Source organism: Tamandua tetradactyla, chromosome 13 (genome assembly GCF_023851605.1).
Source record: "Tamandua tetradactyla isolate mTamTet1 chromosome 13, mTamTet1.pri, whole genome shotgun sequence".
Lineage (NCBI taxonomy): Eukaryota > Metazoa > Chordata > Mammalia > Pilosa > Myrmecophagidae > Tamandua > Tamandua tetradactyla.
Window position 1 is genome coordinate 78,869,588 of NC_135339.1, and position 19,735 is coordinate 78,889,322.

The window sequence follows — 19,735 nt, forward strand, 5'->3', positions numbered from 1 at the left end:
TCACTGATGAGGTGACATTTGAACAAACTGCTGAATGATAAGTAGGAAGGAGCCAACCCAGTGGTGGTTTGGGGAAGGAGTTTCAGGTTATGGGAATAGTAAGTGCAAAGGCCCTGGGGTGATCAAGGGCTTGCCGTGCCCCATGAGGCCAATGAGTCTGTTTTGGGAAGGCAAAGTAGAAAGCGAAGAGACATGGGGTCAGGGAGGCAGGAGGCCATCTGACTTTTCCTACTGATCAATTTACCTATTTATTTATCCATCATTAGAGTGGCCAGGAAAATACCATCATGAGTCTCTTCCTGTGTCAGGGACTGCAATGCCAAAAAAAGGGAAAGCACCTTTGATTCACCATGGTGTTTGTCAATTGCTCCAGCAGCTTGTTAGACCACAGGGACAGACTTAAGATAAAATACCTCATCATCAGATCTGCTGATGGGCCAACCAATTTAAGGGGAAATTTGCTTTCTACTTTGACTTACTCTGTGTAAGTATCTTCCCTACTCTGTGGGGTTGACAGCCGCAACTCATGTTGATTACTTGCTCAGAAAAACCTAAGATTTAACAACTTTTTATTTCACTCAGTGCAACCTGGATTCAGACTCTACCTCTCCATTCATTAGCTGTACGATTCTGTGGGAAATTTACTTACCTCTCTGTGCCTCACTTTCCACATCCGTAAAAGGAGTGAATAATAAATAGTACCTATGTCATGGGTTGTGGTGAGGATTAAATTAGGTAATCCATACAAAAATCTTAGAACTGCCTCAATAACTGTCAGCTACTTGTCTGTCTCCCCACTGTCTTCTCGGGAGGGTCCCTCGGCCCGTCCCTGAGTTTGGGTTATTCAGGAGGAATGCGAACTTCGAAGTCAGGGACATACTGAATTTGGGGGTGGGACACCAACAGTGTTTTCCAGGTGAAGGTTTATCTGCCTAGGTGTGTGAAGTGCCCAGCTGCTCACACAGGTGCATGTCTGTGGGGGAACGCACAGGCCACGCAAGGCAAAGCCTTACGTGACAGGTGTGCAAACTTTGGAGGACCAGGGGAAACTCAGCAGATGCAACCTGGTCTGGGTTCCTGGGCTTTTGGGGGGCTCCTGAATCCAGCTATTCGCTATTACCCCTGGGAGGATAATATAGTGATTGCATTTAAGCCACTGAGGTTTAGAGCAGTTTATTACATAGCAATCAATACCTGGGACAGGTGGCAAATGGAGGAGTGTGGTCAGAGGCCCCTGTGGGGGTCCTATGCCTGGTTAAGTGACAGAATCTACACCAAAGCTCACATGTTAGTTTGCCAGAGAGAGAAGAGGGAAAGAAAGGGAAGGGTTCAGAAGGAGAAGGAGAGAGAGCAGGAAAGGAAGGAAGGGAGGGAGGGATGGAGGGAAAAAAGAAAGAGAGAAAGAAGATGTTTTCTTTATCAGATACTTCTTTACTTTCAGTTATTTGGAGGCATTTACATCTATTCTAAGCGGCCCTGCCCTTTTTAATCAAGCATTCTTTCATTTTCTCAGACTGGTGGGAAGTTTTGACCACTATCATTAGTGTTTTGTGTACTTGTGCAGATTAAAAAGTGCAGACAGTGAGTTCTATCGTCACCTGTTTCCTTGAGTGGCACCCAGGTGATAAGACTCGGGTATAAAAAGTGGCCTGGGTGCGATGCAGTGGGAGGGGCCGCTGGGACATCCTACAGGGTAAGCCGCGCCCCTGTCACCCCCAGCTACAATGCAGAGCGTGGCCCTGACACCTGGGTTTCCGGGGCCCTTGCTCCTGGCTCTGATGAAGCGCAGGCGAGGCTGAGTATGTGTGAATTTATTGTAGATGCTGAGCATCTGGACACTCACACTTTTCCTGCTGGGAGCAGCCAGGGGTAAGGAGCATCATACATGCCGCTCAGCGGTGGGCTGGCGCACCTCCCCGGGGACAAAGCTGGGGGGTTGACAGGAGGTTCCCAGCCTCTCCCCACTGACCTGTCTTCAAGCCCCGAGGGCCCAATGCCTTCTGCCCTGTCACCCGAGGCCAGACTTTTCCAGGTAAGGCGTTAAATGATCCTATCAAAATGCAACCTCCCTGCCTTAACATATTGCCTTATCAATACCCATTAGCATCCTCTTTAAATATATATTTATATACACAGAAGAGCTAGGGGACAGGCAGAACTGTTAGGTTTTGAAGGAAGTTCTGAGCTGAGATCCCATCAGAGTCTGTATAGGACCCAGTAGGCCAGCAGGTGGGTACTAGGGGAGAGCAGAAAGCAGGCAGGGCACGGGGATGTCTTTTGTCTTTAGACTGTCTCCAGGCAGGGGAGTGACCTGAACAGCAGTGATACCCCAGAGCCTGGCTTTTGGAGCTGACCCTTAAGCCTCTTCGCCCTCTCACTACAGCCAACGAAGTTTGCTATGAAGGCCTGGGCTGCTTTTCTGACACAGAGCCCTGGGCAGGAACTGTCATCAGGCCCCTGAAGGTTCTGCCCTGGAGCCCTGAGAAGATTGGCACTCGCTTCCTTCTCTACACTAATGAAAACCCGAACACTTTCCAGGTGGGACCTTGTGCCGCCGTCGGATCATTGCAACTGGGCCAGTGGGTCCAGGATAGAGTGAACCTTCAGTAAATGTTTGCTTAAATGAACGATGGTTCCCATTTGCCAGAACCTATAGCTGGTTGTATGGTTTTCATCTGGTAAGGCTGCGTGACCACATTCAACAATGAGGGCGAACTGGGCCCCCGATGACTGGGCAGCCACTGATGACCTGGGAAGATGGGGCAGGAAATGGGAGGGCAGGTGGGCTTCCTGGAAGAAGTGGCTTTTGTGCTGAGCTTTGAAAGCTCATGGGGACTGGGACAGGTAGAGGTGGGAAGGGGAGAGATGGGCAGAAAAAGAGATGCTTCTGCCTTTGCCACAGATTCTCCTTCCTTCGGACCCCTCAACAATTGAGGCTTCAAATTTTCAAACAGACAGGAAGACCCGATTCATCATCCATGGCTTCATAGACAAGGGAGAGGAGAGCTGGCTGCTGCGCATGTGCCAGGTAGGCATCCACCCTAACCCCTGTGGGCTGCAGCCACTGCTTGCTGCTACCGTCCCCACCTCCCTTTAACCCACCCCAGCAAGCGAGCTTGGAAACACCTGGACGAGCCCGAAAAAGAGTCTTTACGTATTAGGTAACTTTGTGCAATTAAAATGCCTCTATTGGCAGAAATAAAAATCCATACCACGTTTGTAGAATATGTATGTTCCCTGGAGCAATGACATTTTCTGTGCAAATGCTTCTGTTATCTCATTTCTGGATAAAACAAGGCTAAATGTTTCCTGCTTCCATTTTCGGTGAGAATGTTTTGTCTCCTTATAAATGAAGTGTTATATTCTTTTTATTCAAATCTCTCCCACATCCCAGAGATTCTGAAACATGTTGCTATGACCATTTATTTGCGATATGGAGGAAGACTGACCAGGTGATTAAAATGGTAGAAGAGAAATTGTCAGAATTATAGGCCATATGGCACTTTTTGATTGGAAGGACAGACAGAAGGTACACACGCTCACACAAAGACAGACACAGACCAATGCACCCAATGCACATGTACACATATGCACAAACATGCAGAGACACACGGATGCACATGTACACGCAACATGCAGAGACACACGGGTGCACATGTACACGCAACATGCAGAGACACACGGTATACATGTACACGCAACATGCAGAGACACACGGGTGCACATGGGTGCATATGTGCCCACACACAAAGACATGCAAAATATATCATCATCTTTTCAGCCATCTATTTTTCTGCCACCTAAGAATTTACTCCAGCAGTCTGCCCCCACCCCTAACATTAGCAACTCAAACCACCATTAACTGGGATGTGGAAAAATTATAAACCCAGAAAATTATAATTCTTTTGCCTTCACCTATAGTTTTCCAGGCATTTAACTCTCAGCACCTGTTTAATAAGCATCTTATGGATATAGGTTTATATTTAAGATTCTCCAGATTTGTAAGCATGTGCGAGACTTTTTAGGATTACTTAAAAAAAAATGTCACCAGAAAGCTGCTGGCAGTAACTCTGTGATCATCCATATTAGTATCATATATGTAAAAAGATACCAAGTGGGTTTTGACATTACGGCACCATTTTACACCCAAGCTGGCCATATGTGCTGCTTGACAGAATTTCAAAGCTATGCACCAGTTCCTCCAACATCCAGGAAGAAGTTTTTCTTTCAGAATTCTTCATTCTCTTTATATCAGTGCAGTTCTACTTTCCATGTATCTGCAGTGCACGTTTTCTCCATGAAATATTGTGTGATCCTGCCATAAAAATAGCAAAGCTCCTCCCCTTACCTTACTTCTTAGGAAATGCCCAGCAATTGACAGCAAGGCCGAGAGGACCACTAGCGGTCAAATCCACCATTGTTGTTTAGACATTGGCCATTGGAGATTGCACTTGAAGCTTTCCCTTTTGAATGAGGTTCTTTTACTGATGCAGTTGTGTGTGTCTGTGTTTACTCAACTAATAAGTCTTACTGAATTTGGTGGAAGAAAACCAGAGGGTGGCCAGCTTTTCATTTACTCGCACGCCAGAGAGCAGGTCATCTGCCTGGCTGGCAGCCCGCCCCCTGGGGGATAATTCCCAACCCCCAACAGAATCCCACAGCCAAGTCTAGTTTATCTTTGCATCCTAGTGGGGAGAGCAGGGCAGAGGCCGCAGGTCCGTGCGCGCCACTCTGAGCGCCGGCTCGCGGCCCTGACCTTGCCCCCGGCCTCTCCTGCCTCCAGAACATGTTCCAGGTGGAGGAGGTGAACTGCATCTGCGTGGACTGGAAGAAGGGCTCCCAGACCACCTACACGCAGGCCGCCAACAACGCGCGGGTGGTGGGCGCCCAGGTGGCCCAGATGCTGGGCGTCCTCTCGGTGAGTCGGGCCTCTGTCCGCTCAAGACGCAGCGGGGAGCTGTGTACTTGAGGGCGAGGAAGAACGAACTTCTCGCAGGTTCCTACTTTTCAGCCTCTGAAATTTGCCTTGACAACTAACTGCACACTAGTAGAAGAAAACATACTGACGGGGTGGGGACTTTTATTATCATCTTCATTTTCCGGGTAAGAAAACAGAGGCCCAGAAAGGTTAAGTAGTTTGTCCAAAAAGCACAGAGTGGGTGAGTTCATGCTGAGTCTAGGCCACCCAGTTCCGGGGTCCAGCTCTCACCCATGGCACTGGGGCTGGTTGGTGGCCTAGCAAGACCTTCCCAAGGAGAGCTAATGGAGAGCACCACTGGTATGCACCCACTCAAGAGGCACACAGGGGAATTTCTTCTGCCACGATCATTTCAGTTGTTCCTTCCAACCCTGGTCTTTTAATTACTTCTTCATGATTTTATCTATACCAGGCAAAGGTCCCAGCCATTTCTGTCTTATAGGTAAAGTTTCTAGAAAAGACCCAGTTGGTTCTAGTTATCTCTGGATGGTTCCTAAGCCATCAGCCCTGCAGAAATCAAAGTCCAAGATACTGGCACCAGGGCTGGCTGTAGACCATTGATTTCTGAGGACGCACAATCACAGTGGTTCTAATTTTGCCAATAAATGAAGTACATTTGGGTGAACACCTCAAAGACCACCATGTGCAAACATCTTGTGTTGCTATGTCATTCGCTTATGCATCCAGTATCAGGAGTGCTAGGAGGTAAAAAAAATTCAGCAGGGAATAGGGTAAATAAGTTCCTGGGCCCATGAAGAGGTCTCAGAACAGACCTTCAGTGAAGACTTGCAATGACAATACAGTGTGATCGGGGTCCTGATGGGCAGAGTTTGGGGTGCTATAGGAGGACACAGGGAGCAGCTAATCCAGACTGGGGGTCGGAAGGAGGCATAATTAAGGAGGCCTTCCCAGAGGAAGTGGCATCTGAGAGCAGAGGCTAGACTGTGTCAGTGTTAGCTGGGCACATGGTTAGGGGATGGACAACAATTGGGATAGGAGCCCAGAGCTGAGAGAATAATGTGACTTTTTGAGGCCTTAAATTCAATAAAGGCCTCAAAACTAGAGATATAATAATATAAATAAAGGCCTAAAACTAGTTTAACTAGAGAAGACTCTAGAAAAATAGGTGCCAAGTCAAGAAGGCTCTGAGGCTGTTGTAAAGGGTTTGGGCTTGATCTCGAGGCCAGTGGGAGCCATGGAAGGTTTTCAGCAGGGGAGTAATATCATCAGGCTTCCATATTAGAAAAACCACTGGGGCAGCACAAAAAGTCCTGAAACTACAATCTTTCCTTTCCAGACTCACTACAGCTACTCACCTTCCCAAGTCCACCTCATTGGTCATAGCCTGGGAGCCCATGTGGCTGGAGAAGCAGGAAGCAGGACCCCAGGCCTGAGCAGGATTACGGGTAAGCCCTGAGGGCACTGAGAAGACCACAGCCCGGTTTGCGGCTGCCTTGAAGGAGACTGTCCCTTGGCTGTGGCACAACTGGTTCGAGGCTGCACGAAACACTTGAAGAAACCCCCAGGGAGCCCATGGGCCATAGGCAGAGGTGGTGGCTTTGTCCTCCTTTGCATCTTCTGTCTCTGTCTTCATCCCTCCTCTCTAAGCCCAAGTTTTCAGGTGGTACAAGACTGAGCACCCAGGAGTAAGACTAGTTTGAGCATGAACGAAAGCATAATTAAGAAGGCGCCACATGGTCCCACATCATTCTTTCTCTTTGAAATCAAGGGCAGAGTAGAACATGAAAACTATATTTCCCACAGCCTCTGCCTGTAGAGCAAACAGCCACCATCTTGGCCAAAAGCATCCTTTAAACCCAAGCAAAGTCTTTAAGTCACAATAATAACAACAGTGAAATATACACTTGTATGTTATAATAAGACTATTACAGAGGCCATAGATTAAATGCCTACTTATCCCAAATATTGTGCAAAGTGCTTTACATGCATTTTCTCAGGTAGTTCTCAGAACCAAAGAAACCGAAGCTTAGGGAAGTGAGGTGACTTGCTCAAAGTCACACAATTGGCCAGTGGTGGAATTGAGATTCAAACCCAGTTTTGCTGGCTCTGGGCTCAAGCTGCGCTCTACCTTAATACAGACTCTCCCTTTTATTTTCGGCAGACAGCTATCTCATGCCTTTCCAAAGGCTCTGACCAAACTTTCAAAGAACTATTGAAAAATCTAGAAACCAGTCAAGAAGAAAAAGAGTCAAGGAAATAATAATTAATAATTAATATTAATAATTAATACACATATATCCTGACTGTGTTCCAGCACTATACTAAATGCTACGTATATTAACATATATCAACTGATTTAATCTGATAATAACCATATGAAATAGAGACTATTTGTGTTGGTTTGCTAACTGCCAGAATGTGATATACCACAACTGGAACTGCTTTTAAAAAGGGGAATTTAATAAGTTACAAGATTTCAGTCCTAAGGAAGTGAAAGTGTCCAAATGAAGGCACCCACAAGAGGTTACCTTCACTCAAGAAGGGCTGATGGATGAGTAACACCTCTGTCCGCTGGCGTCTGCCGGCCCCGTGCTGCTGGGCTCTGTTACTTTCAGCCTCTGTTCCTGTGGAGGCTCCTCTCTTTGGTTCTCCGGGGCTGGCCTTCATCTCTTGGTGTCCCTTGGCTCTCTCCAGGTTCCGGCTTGCTTAACATCTCTTGGCAACATCTGCTGGGCTCCAGGCATCTGCAAACATCCGTGTCTCTGTTCTACCTTGGTCCGCATTTGTATCAGCTCTGCTGGGAAGCTCTAAGACTTCTGTCATTTTTCTCATTTGTGTCCTTTCTGACTCTCTTCAAAATGTTTCCTCTTCTGGGCGGGCCACAGTGACTCAGCAGGTAGGAATGTTTGCCTGCAATGCCAGAGGACCTGGGTTTGATTCCTGGTGCCTGCCCATGTTAAAAAGAAAAAAAAAAAAAAGTTTCCTCTTTTAAAGGACTGCAATAAATTAATCAAGACCCCTGGAATAGGTGGAGTCACATTTCTACCTAATCAAAGATTGCACCCACAATTGGGTGTGCCATGTCTCTGTGAAGATAATCTAATCAAAAGACTCCAACCTACAGTGTTGAACCAGGTTTGAATGAAAACGGCTGCTCCTACAAGATTGGATCAGGATTAAAAAATGTCTTTTCTAGGGTACATAACACTTTTAAACCAGCACACTATTATTATTTATAATTTTTTAAATATATGGTGAAATTGAGGCACTAAAGGACCAAGGGCCTTGTCCAAGTTTATACAATTTACCCAAGAGGTAGCTGAGTAAAGGTTTCCTCTTCACCATGGTATGATTCTGCTTCACCCCTTTTTTCTCAAACCTGAGGAGAGAAAGACAATATTCAAGAAAAAAAGGTATACGAGTAAGTGGGAGGGTCAGATATGGAAAAATATCTTACTTGAACCAAATCCTAAATTTTTTTGCTCACTGGCCCTTCTCTGTCCATGCCAACGGTGCCCTCGTGTAGTGAACATCACTGAGACGACATGTCCCCATATTCCACACCCAGAGCCACAGCAGTGCCCAGCTCCAGGGTCTGGCACCCCCTTGAGTTGAGCAGTGCGCAGCCTGGGCTTCTGTACCCCTCAGTCCTGCCAGCACCTCCAGGCAGGCCCGTTGTTCTGCAGCACCGCCCATCTCTTTCAGGGTTGGATCCCACGGAAGCCAGTTTCGAGGGCACATCTGAGGAGGTTCGACTCGATCCTTCTGATGCTGTCTTTGTCGACGTGATTCACACGGACGCAGCTCCCTTGATCCCATTCATGGGTGAGCCCCGCGGTGCTCCGGCCGTGAGCATGTGCCACTGAGTTCCAACCGTGAGCACCCAGGGCGCGCTCAGGTCACCGCTGTTCCCCATGTTTCAGGCTTTGGAATGAGCCAGCTGGTGGGCCACCTCGACTTCTTCCCCAATGGGGGAGAAGAGATGCCAGGATGCAAGAAGAATGCCCTGTCCCAGATTGTGGACCTGGACGGCATCTGGACAGGTAAAGCCTCAGCAGAGAGGGCGTGGCTTCCCTGGGGGGAGCAGCATCCTTTCCACAGCCGGCCTTAAAGATGAAAGTCACACCTCTCTCCAAAAAATAATTCCCCTCTGGAGTTTATTCTTGAAAAATACTGCTACATTATTAGATATGTCTCAGCCCCACTGAGTTCACACTTCCTCAAACCACTGTTTGGAGTGTCCTGGAGTATACAGGGACAAAGAATTGCAACACTGTGGCTTAAAGGTACAGCTCTGACATTTGGAAGTTATCTACAGAGGGACGAGATGCCATAGAAGTAAATATCCTTATTGCATCTAAGAAAATTTTTCCGCACGTTCTCCCTTGAGAGCCAGCAGTATGGTTCACACCTGTGTACGCCGCTTCCCTTCAATAGCCAGGAGGAGAACGTTTGTGATTGTCTCCGTGGCCACAGCCGTTTGCGCAGGAGAGTCACTGCTCACCTAGCTCAGGGCAGGAGTCAGGAGCTGTCACAGGTGAGGAAGGTTAGAGCAGAGGCGGTTGTCTTTATCAATGATCTATCTTCATCACTGATCAAACACATCTGGGAATAAAGGGCAACCTTCAGGGGCAGCTCTGATTTGTATCTCATGAGGTCAAAAGGACAATGAACAGGTGAAATTTTCTGCCAAACTGGTCATTTGTCACCTCACAGGCTAAAACCCTTAGCGGTTTGATGAAATCTAATGGGTAGAGATTTTCATTGAATTTGACCAACATGGTTTGGCTGGCATGGACACCACCAAAACAGATATTAGGGCTATTTTGTCCCTTAAAGCCTCTTGAGAGTTTACGTAGAGATGGTAGCACTGTTGTTAGTGGCCGAGCAGGTAAGGTTGGCAGGTCCGCAGTGACACTGGCCATTTGGCAGGGGTGCTGGGGACCCACTGGAGGCCATATAGAAAAGTGGGGCACTGTGAGAGAGAGGCTCAGACGGGGCTGCCTAAAGCTGCTCAGCCCTCCTATATGTTTACATCTATACAGCGTGAAAATGCCCGCAGGCTGGCTTGGTCATGTCAGCTCTGTCTTCAAGGACGCCGGGCCCAGTGTCCGTGAGACGGGGTGCCACAGAGGTTAAAGGTGTGACTCAAGTACCAGATAATGGCCTTGGGTTTAATTACCAGCACTACTGCTTATTAGCTATAATCTGTAACTCTGAAGCAATATGGCAGGGAACCCTCCTCCTCAGAAAGGGAGGAGTACATGGGAAACGCATATAATGTGCCCAGTACACAGAGTGCACCCTCTAAAGGTTGTCATTACTGTGGCTTAATTTTGGACTTCTGTTGCATTTCTGAAAATACAGTCCCTCTTTGTAACTATCCCACTAGGAGATAGGTGGCGGGAGCAGCCACGGTCTATGGACCACCTTTGCAGACTTCATCTTTTGTCGCTCCAGGAACCCGGGACTTCATGGCTTGCAATCACCTAAGGAGCTACAAGTATTACTCAGAGAGCATCCTCAACCCCGATGGGTTCACTGCTTACCCCTGTGCTTCCTACAAGTCCTTTACATCTGTAAGCCGTTGTCCTGCCTGTAGCACTGGCACCATCCCAGTGTGGGATTGTTATCTTGCTGTTTGGGGCTCGCAGTACCCTCTCACAAGTTTTTCTTGACCATCCCTTACTGGTTTGGCAACACCCTTCATAGATTGTGGTCCTGGGAGTGGAGCAAAAACAAAACAAAAATGTTAGGCAGAAAGTGGCTAAAATTCTACCTGATGAGTCCACGGATGAGTGGGAGAGGAAGACTCTGACTAATCAGAATGAGGGGCAATTGATGCAATGATCTAGGAAGGCTTCCTGTAGGAAGTGACATTCGAATTTGTTTCAGAATATAGTAGTGTCTAGAAAGATGGAAGAGAGCAGGTGTACATTTCCGGCAAGAGGAGAGTAGGTACAAAAGAACATGAGAGAAGGAAAGCTAGACTCTGAGGCTCTGCTGTGCCAGGCTGGGAGTTAATGCTTTTCCATGATGAGGAGAGAGAGAAGTAGAAGAAGGAAGAAGTGATGTGTTGGAGTCAGCCTAAACTGGCTCATGAGAGCCAGTACATGTCTGTTTTCCCAGCTTCTCATTCAGTGACATCATGTTAGTAACTTGAAATTGGTCACGGGGAGTCTTTACACGTTGGAAATCAGTAAATGCTACAATCAGAGCCTCACCCGCCTTCCCCTCCCTCCAGCCCCTCTGAGAGCCACTGCTAAACCTTTACCAGTTCGCTGCCCAGTGGACACTATGATTGATGTAAACTGGGGCCAGGGCATCAGTATTTGTAAAAGCTCCCCAGATAATTCTCATGTGATATGCATCAGGGGTGGGAATCACTGCCTCAGATGAAGGTAATTTAGAGATCATCTGTTCCAACCCCTCTTCTGTTACAAATGAGGAAACTTAGGCTTTAGGGAAATTGAGTGCCTGCTTCTCTGGGTACAGCAGTCCTAAAAAGACAAATTCACCTATGGCCCGATCTATCTCTTCTCTTTAGAACAAGTGCTTCCCCTGCCCAGCTGAAGGGTGCCCACAGATGGGTCACTATGCGGATAAATTTGCCAGCAGGACAAGTGAGGAGCAGCAGAAATTCTTCCTGAACACAGGAGACGCCAGCAAGTTTGCTCGTAAGTTGCACCTTTGACTTTCTCGCCAACGTAGAGAAAATTTAGTTTCTGTTACAAATAAAGGGTTTGCCTTCAACCTGAAATATTTGTGGGCATGTTCTAATACTCTTAGAAAACTCTAATAATCAACTCCATGTGCAGCTGAAATGCATTTTTATCTCCTGGTTTGATGTATCAAGAAACATTCACCCAAGAAATCACATTTAAGTCTCAGCTGAGGACTTAGAAAGAATCTGTTTTCCTTCTGTTTTATTGCTATGGGAATAAAAAGCAATAACAAAAGTGGAAGCAAATAGTATAATTCATAATGTAATTTATGTATATACTTTTTATATTATTTTTATGTTATAGTTTTATTTATAGTATACTATTTATAATAGTATGATATAATGTAATTAATAATATGATTAATAGGATGTGACAATTTGCATGTTTTGGGGGCCATCTATCCTGGCTTTCACCACTTCGCAGATCATTGTTCTTTTCATTTTTAACACTGTCTTATGAACCTGTTCTTTATTCATTCTACAAATATTGTTTTGATACCAGCTGTTTGCGAGGCTAGGCCCTGAAGTCCACTTCCAATCTCTCTACTTTCTCCCCTTGCTCCCTGGACCGCTGACACCCAGGGCTGCTTCTCTGATAGAATACGTGTGGGAATGGGGGGGGGGGGGGTGTTAGGTTTGCTATAGTTGCCAGAATGCAACATACCACAAATGGATTAGCTTTTACAATGGGGGTTTATTTACACATTTATAGTTCTGAGTCCATGAAACTGTCCAAATTAAGGCATCAAGAGGAAGGTGCCTTCTCTAAAGAAAAACTGCTGGCATCCAGGTTTCTTTTGTCATGTGGGAAGTCACATGCCCAGCATCCGTGGGTCCTTCGCTCCTGGGTTTTATTGCTTTCAGCTCCTGATTCCAGTGGCTTTCTTGCTGAGCATCTGTGGGTCCTCTCTTAGCATCTCCAGGGCTGTTTTCTCTCTAAGCTCTCTCCAAATATCTCTGCCTTTGAGCCTTTCATAAAGGACTCTAGTAAAAGATTAAGACTCACCTTGAATGGGGTGGGTCACATCTCCATTGAAGCAACCTAAACGAAAGGTCCCACCTCCATTAGGTCTGACCCCAGAGGGATGGATTAAAGCATATGGCCTTTTCTAGGGCACATAACAGCATCAAACCAGCACAGGGTGTGATTTTTCTCAAAATCTGCTGAATGAACTAGAACATAGGATAGAAAAGGGCATGTTTAGGCCAATGTCTATCCACCTGCCCTGTGATAGTTCCATAAGATGTGCTGTTAAAAACATGTACTACATGACATGTGCTTTTAAAAGCCAGGTTTCTTGAGGTATAATTTATATACATCAAAATTCACCCTTTTTCGTGTGTAGTTCTATGAGTTTTAATAAAGGAATTGTCATCTAACCACTATCAAGATATAGGACATTTCTATGGCTATATACGTAAGATATGTATAAAATACATTAGCCTCTAGTTAGCCAACTCTTCCACTCATGCAATGATGTGATGATATAGGAAATACTTGCCCATATTTTGACAACAGCAAAATCGACATCCAAAACCATGTATTCATTCTTCATCCAACATGCGCAGTCAGGGGCCGCAGGCTGTGCTACGCGCTGGTGTGCAGCCATGAACACGACACCATACTCATGAATCTTATAATCCAATGGAGACCACAGAAATGGAGCGAGCGATTTGAAATGTGTTGCGATTGGCCAATGGCAGGTGGCTGTTGTGGCTCCGTGGGACAGGAGACTGGGGGGCACTGACCACAGGCAGGGACCAGGACAGCAGCTGAGGATCTGAAGGATGAGTAGGAGTTGGAAGAAGGGCGTGTGCGTGCCTCTGTGCATCTGTGTGCATGCTTATGTCTGTGTGGGTGTGGATGTGTGCAGGTGTATGTGTGTGTGAGCATATGTATGTGTGCACGTGGGAATATGTGCGTGCATGTATATGTCTGTGAGTGGATGTGTGCAGGTGTCTGCATGTATTCACACACAGGAACACAGGGGAAGCCGGTGATAAATAGGTGATGACTGAGCTGGTGACTGCCAGGGCCCAGGGGTCACAGAGCAAAGGCACAGAGCCTTGCCTTGTGGTGCTCACCAGACCGCACCCCTGAGCTACAATTCCGAATATGGAGACAAGCCCTTATTCTTTCTGTTTTCATCTCAATTCACAGTACTGTCATACCAGAGCAAGGCTGTTGACAGAACCCTCTGGAATGGTGGTAATTCTACAGGATCCAATAGCCACTAGCCACAGGTGCCAATTTAGCCTGTGGAATGTGGCTAGTGCAAGTGAGGAACTGAATTTTTCATTTTATTTTATTTAAATTTAAATGTAATAGCCACATCTGGCTAGTTGTCCCTGCACTGGACAGCGCAGCTCTAGGAGAAGACACGGGTGTGTGTGTGCATTTCCTCTGGAGATCTAACTTGTATTGCAGATTAGCAAGTAGAATTCCTTACATGTCGAGGCCACAGTGTAAGGGGCAGGAACAGGAATCTGGGGTTCGGGGTGCCTATTTTGTGTGTGAATAAACTGAACTCTTCCATCGTCTGTGCAGGCTGGAGATACGGAGTAGCCGTAACACTGTCTGGAAAAGCAGCCACTGGCCAGGTAAAAGTTGCTTTGTTTGGAAGTAACGGAAACACCCGGCAGTACGACGTCTTCAGGTAAGCTTCCTGCTTTGGCTTTCCATCTCAGTCAAGGTCAGGCGTGGTCTGCAGAGCAAGTCCAGTGCTGAAACTCTTACCATCACTTTCTATATCGATGATTTTAATTTATTTACTTTATGTACTGAAGTAAATAGGCTTCTGCTAATAAATTTTCTATTCTTTACTATAAACCCAGACATTTAGTTCATTCTGTGTCAATAAGTGAGATTATTAAACATCAATGAAATATTACTACAGATATGTTTTATGATTAGTAAAGTAGCATGTGCTTGCTAAACTAAGCAGCTCACTTGCTACTGTACAAATAATGCTTCCAGAACAAAGAAAATATGAAGGAACTGTATATTTTCCTATGCAAAAGTTGGAGGAGAAAGTGACTAGGGTTTGAGGAAACAATGTAAATAATAGTTTGAGGCCATCAGCATACATCTAGCTTTTTGTCCTTTATTTGAGAATTAATTTGGAAAAGGAATCTTGTTACTCTAGAGTAATCTAGCGACCTAGAGTACAACAGGCTGGCAGGGCTTTCTATGGCCATTAGAAGTTATTTTTATGCAAGGAATGTTTCTATTTCTCTATTTCAAGTGGATATCTCAAATCAGGCTCTACCCATTCCAATGAGTTTGATGCAGAACTTGATGTTGGAACAATTGAGAAAGTCAAGTTTCTTTGGAATAACAACGTGATAAATCCAACCTTCCCCAAAGTGGGTGCAACCAAGATCACTGTGCAAAAGGGAGACGAGAAGAAAGTGTAAGTATCTTTCCTGGCTTGTGTGTAAGCATATTTCTAGAGATTCACATGTGCAATGGAAAATCATCCCAGAAAATCAGTCATGATAAGCCAGAAAAGCCAAGAAAATCTATCCCCTTTCCCCAGGCAAACAAACAGCTGACAAAGTATATGACCTTGTCTTCAGGGGAAAATAAGAAGGAAATATAAAAGAAACATGAAACAGGCACAAAGTTATATGTATGGGCCGGAGTGGCTATAGATAGAAAAGGGGAAGACCAGTGAAATTTCAGGTAATCAAGGGGAAAAAGGAATCGGTTTTAGCAAACTCCATAAAATGGAAGGCCATGCACTCTTGCATCGTGGTGGCAATGCCTGTGGGGCCTCACCCTGACCTTGTGGTTTTCCTCGCTTTGTGTCATGGGGGGTGGGAGTGGGCGGGTGTCGAGTAGGGAATAGGGGCAGCTGGAGGGAAGTGGGGTGATGACCTGAGGGGGGAGGGCAACCATCCCCAAAGCCCTGACCCCATGTCTGGCCAGAAGGATGTTCCTGGTGGGGGTTTCTGGGAAAAGGAGCCTGAGTTCTCAGCTGCTGATGGTCTAGGGGTTTAGGGGATGAGATGGGCCCAGAGCTGCACTGAACTCGGGCCCCAGGGACTGTTGCATCCCCAGGCAGGGAGGGTGGGCTGGCAGAGTGGCCCCGGGGCCAACTTCACAGCTGCATATCTTCAGGCTGGACAATCCCTGCGAGGCCCTACCTGTCCCCAAAAGTCAGGGAGGACGGAGAGGCTGGCCCGACCTGGTGGCCAGTGGAACACAGGTCCTCTCAGTTGGAGCCCAGCACAGGGAGGCCAGGCCTGGGCTTCGGGGGGCCCCTGCCCGCTCCCATGGGAGGATGCTCAGCATCTAGGGTCAGCGCCCCCAGGCCCATTAGGAAGTGCATTCTGGGAACTGGGTGGTTAAAAAGGTGTTAGAAGAAGGTGGTGTCATCGGAATCTTAAAAATGGGAGGCGTTCCCCAGGACATGATGTGCTCACAGCTGGTTTTGAAGAAGGAAAACAAATATGAGACCAAATCAGCCAGGGATGCATATTTCAGGTTTTCTGAGGAAAGGCCGTGACTTTCTGTACTCTCTAGAAATGGAGCAGAACCGCCGCTGTGGCCCTGAGCACCCCAGCTGCCCCCTCAGTGGCGTGAGGGCAGCTTCCCTCACCTGTCTCCACCACAGAAAATCTATTTGAAGAGAAACTGAATCTTAGACCTCAGATTTCTTAAATTTTGGTCATTTGAAAGCAGCATCAAATCACACACACTAGTTTGAAGAGTGAAACAAAGCTAAATTAATCAAATAATTTAAATGTTTGGTGAAAACAGCCAGTAAGTGAGATTTTTAAAAAATAAGTTAATATTTGGAGGACTAAAGGAAATCATGACTTTGGTCCAACCTTTTGTCTCAGATTCCCCTGGGTATTTTTAACCATCTTGCTGGGGTATCAAGTCCTAGTAAGGAACCTGACTAGAATCCCTTTAATGCCACCGTATCACGAGAGCAATGTGGACCCTCCCTCCTTTTCATTTATCCCTCCCTCCCTTCTGACTTCATTCTCTTACTTTGACCAGTGCTACAAAGAAGTACCACATCTCTCAGGGTGAAGGTGATTTAATGCAAGGGCACTTTGCAAGGAACTGGAGGAAACATCCCAAAACCAAAGTGGGGATATGAGTTAGGGTTTCGTAGGTAAAGGGAAGGGGTATGGGTCACAAACTAAGTAATTTCCACAGGATTCATTCGTGTCAGGTCCGTGATGGCGCTGGATCTTTGGGAGGAGGGTAGAAGCAGTTTCTCAATCCTGTGTTGTCTCAGGCACATCTTGTTCCAGCATCTGTGATTAGATTTAGGTCACGATGTGCAAGTTCTTGCTTACAGGGTCTTCAAGACCCTTCAAGCTTTTGTCTTTTGAGGAGGCAGTCACTGATTCACTGGGCCGCCAGGTGTTCTTGATACTATTCTGTTATCTTATTCCTGTAAGCAGAACTGAGAAGGGCTGGTTAATCCCCTGGGAACTAAGTACAAAGAGTAGCCTGCTCTGTGCTACTAGGGTAAGCATATTCTCCAGCTAGCAACAGTTGCTAGATTGTTCAAACGGATCCAAGAGGGACTGGAAGAGTGAGTCCATCTCAACCATTTATTGAGGGCCCACCATGACAGGTGGAGACTGGAAAGGAGGGAGGCGTCTAGAACCTGCTTCAAGGAGCCCTCCAGTCTTGTTGGGCTCAGGAGCCTCTGCAGACTGGGAGGTAGCCGGACCTCAGACTGGGCGCTCCAGCACCTGCTGGACCGGCGTGCTGCCTCATCCCTCCTGGACTGCAGTGCACCCACTACCTCTGCTTCATAAATCACTGAGCTTCCCCTAAGGATGCCCAACACCAAAGAAGCGTTTGCTTTTCTCCACAGGTACAGCTTCTGCAGTGAAGAAACCGTGAGAGAAGACGTCCTGCTCACTCTTACACCCTGTTAACATCCAGACAAAATGTGGCCACTGTGTCAACATCAGTAAAATTCCCCAATGCAGCTATGACTCACAGAGTCCGTTGCCTGAGTCACCTCCTGCCTGTGTGGACATTTGGGGTGGCAATATTAAAAATTCCGTGTGCATTTTTCCACATACGTGGGCTTCTTGCCACTGGCTCCCGATCAAACACCCCTTAGTTCCCTACTTCCTTGGTCAGGCCCTCGGTCTTCCCCTCACCCTAAGGAGTGGCAATTAACAGCGAACTAGAGAATGGGCATCCTGTCCTCTCATCTGACAGGTGAGGAAACAGGCCCGAGAGGGAGAATTAGTTGTTCCGGCTCACAGAGGGAATCAGTGTCGGTGCCAGGACTGACGGCCCAGCCCCTGGCTCAGGATCCAGGGCTCCTCTCAGCCTCGGACAGCACCCTGAGGCACCAGGGGAAGGCCTGCTGTGATGCGGTCTCCTTGTGGTCAGAGACCTTTTGGCAATGGGACCACTTGGGTCCCTGGCTCTTGGGGAGGTTGATGTTGCTCCGGCAACAAAAGATGCCATTCTGGGCACGTCTGCAGATTTCTGACTGGGCAGCCCCCTTGCCTTGGGCCAGGGCTGCCCAGGGCTCTCTCTCTGCCTGCAGGGCCCAGGAGCTGAGAGGGACACAATGGGATGGTTTCTGAGAGGCTCTTGAGCACACAGCACAGTCCCCTGAAGAGGACAGACTTCTCTTTTAGCTGATTGGCTGGGGCCACAGGCGAGGCCCCACCAGTCTGTCCTCATCATGGGCCCGCCCTGCCAGACCCAGGGAGAATAGAGCAGTCTTCAAGGTCATCCATCCCCAGGGGTCACTGTGGGCCGCGCTGAGTGTCTTCCTTCTTGGTCATCAGGGCACTTTCAGGACCCTCTTGTTTCTAACCACTGGTGGCACGTCAGGCTCTTAATGGGCTTTCAAACTTGAGCCTGAGTTTGTTTCAGATTATTCCCTGAAGATGGTGAAATGGTAAGGATTAAAGGAGCAAATGTAGTAAAGGATCTCACAGTAAAGAGCATGGGGTGGCAATGACAAGGGTGATAAGGGTGATGGTATAGCCGGGGGCACCAGGCTCCTTGGTAGGGCCCTGGGCAGGAGAGGACAGAACCCAGCAGTGAGGCTGCCCTCAGTGCAGCCTGTGGCTACAGATTTACCCAGCTCTGACCTGAACCCGCACCATGTGCAAGGCAGCATTTGCTCAGGAAGAGCTCAATTATGTAATGCACACCCTGCAAACCCTTAGCTGACGCTGGCTCTTTGCCCATCATCATGCCAGGCACTAGTGTGGGAGCTAAGTGAAAGACTCCTGTGCGGACCTCCAGAGTACACAGCAGCAGGGAGCCCAACACATAAGTAACACCACCTGTAGACACAAAACTCAAGGTCTGTGCCAGGACAGGGCAGCCCAGAAACAGAGGAGGCAGAAGGGGAAGATGCCGCAGAGATGGTGGTTCCAGGCCCAGCTTGAAGTTCGATATAGGGCCGAGACAACAGGCTGCAGCTATCCTGGTAAGAGGTGGTGAGGCCCATGGGAAGGCAGTGGGTGAATGGAGCTGAGGCCCAGTGGAGTTTGTGTGACTGGTTGGCTACAAGTGAGAGCCCTTCTCTTCAGTCAAGGGCAGCCTGCCTCACCGGATCCCTAGACTAACAGACGTGGAAGATGACTAGGGTAAACCATTATAAAAGAGGGGAGAAGCTGAGAAGAGTGTAGAGCTGAGGAGGGAGGAAACCAGTTAGGAGAAGCTGTCCAAGGCTGTTGGCCACACCACAAGCACTCAGCCAAGGCACTGCCCTGAGCCTTGGGGGACCTTGTGTGACCTGGGAACAGCAGACACAGGTACGGTGGTGGTCAAACAGGGTAGGCAGCAATGGAGACCAGAGCTGGGGTGGGGCCAGGCCTCTGCTGTTCTCCAAACCCCTCCACTTCCCTCGGGCACATGCTTTTATCAGATGTGCAGCTGGAGAAAATGCCCAGGAAGGCAAAGGACAGCAGATTCCAAGGTCACCACCATGGACCTTGGCTATCAGGGTGGTTATGGGGCATCCACTTGCTGACACTGAGGTGCTCCTAGCACATTAGGGAGTTTGAGCTCAGTTCCATAGACCCATGACCCAAACACAGTGTCCCAGGGCCACGTGACC

General features: G+C 47.6%; 1 protein-coding gene across 1 annotated transcript; it reads left to right on the top strand.

Moving 5' to 3' along the window:
- Positions 1–1,592: 1,592 nt before the first annotated feature.
- Positions 1,593–17,633, top strand: PNLIPRP1 (pancreatic lipase related protein 1). The gene is made up of 13 exons (XM_077126134.1): positions 1,593–1,693; positions 1,821–1,869; positions 2,384–2,538; positions 2,903–3,028; positions 4,784–4,918; positions 6,276–6,384; positions 8,645–8,764; positions 8,863–8,982; positions 10,400–10,518; positions 11,487–11,616; positions 14,212–14,320; positions 14,909–15,076; positions 17,510–17,633. The coding sequence occupies exons 2-13, from the start codon at positions 1,821–1,823 to the stop codon at positions 17,571–17,573; spliced, it is 1,404 nt and encodes a 467-aa protein (XP_076982249.1). The 5' UTR covers positions 1,593–1,693; the 3' UTR covers positions 17,574–17,633.
- Positions 17,634–19,735: the final 2,102 nt, after the last annotated feature.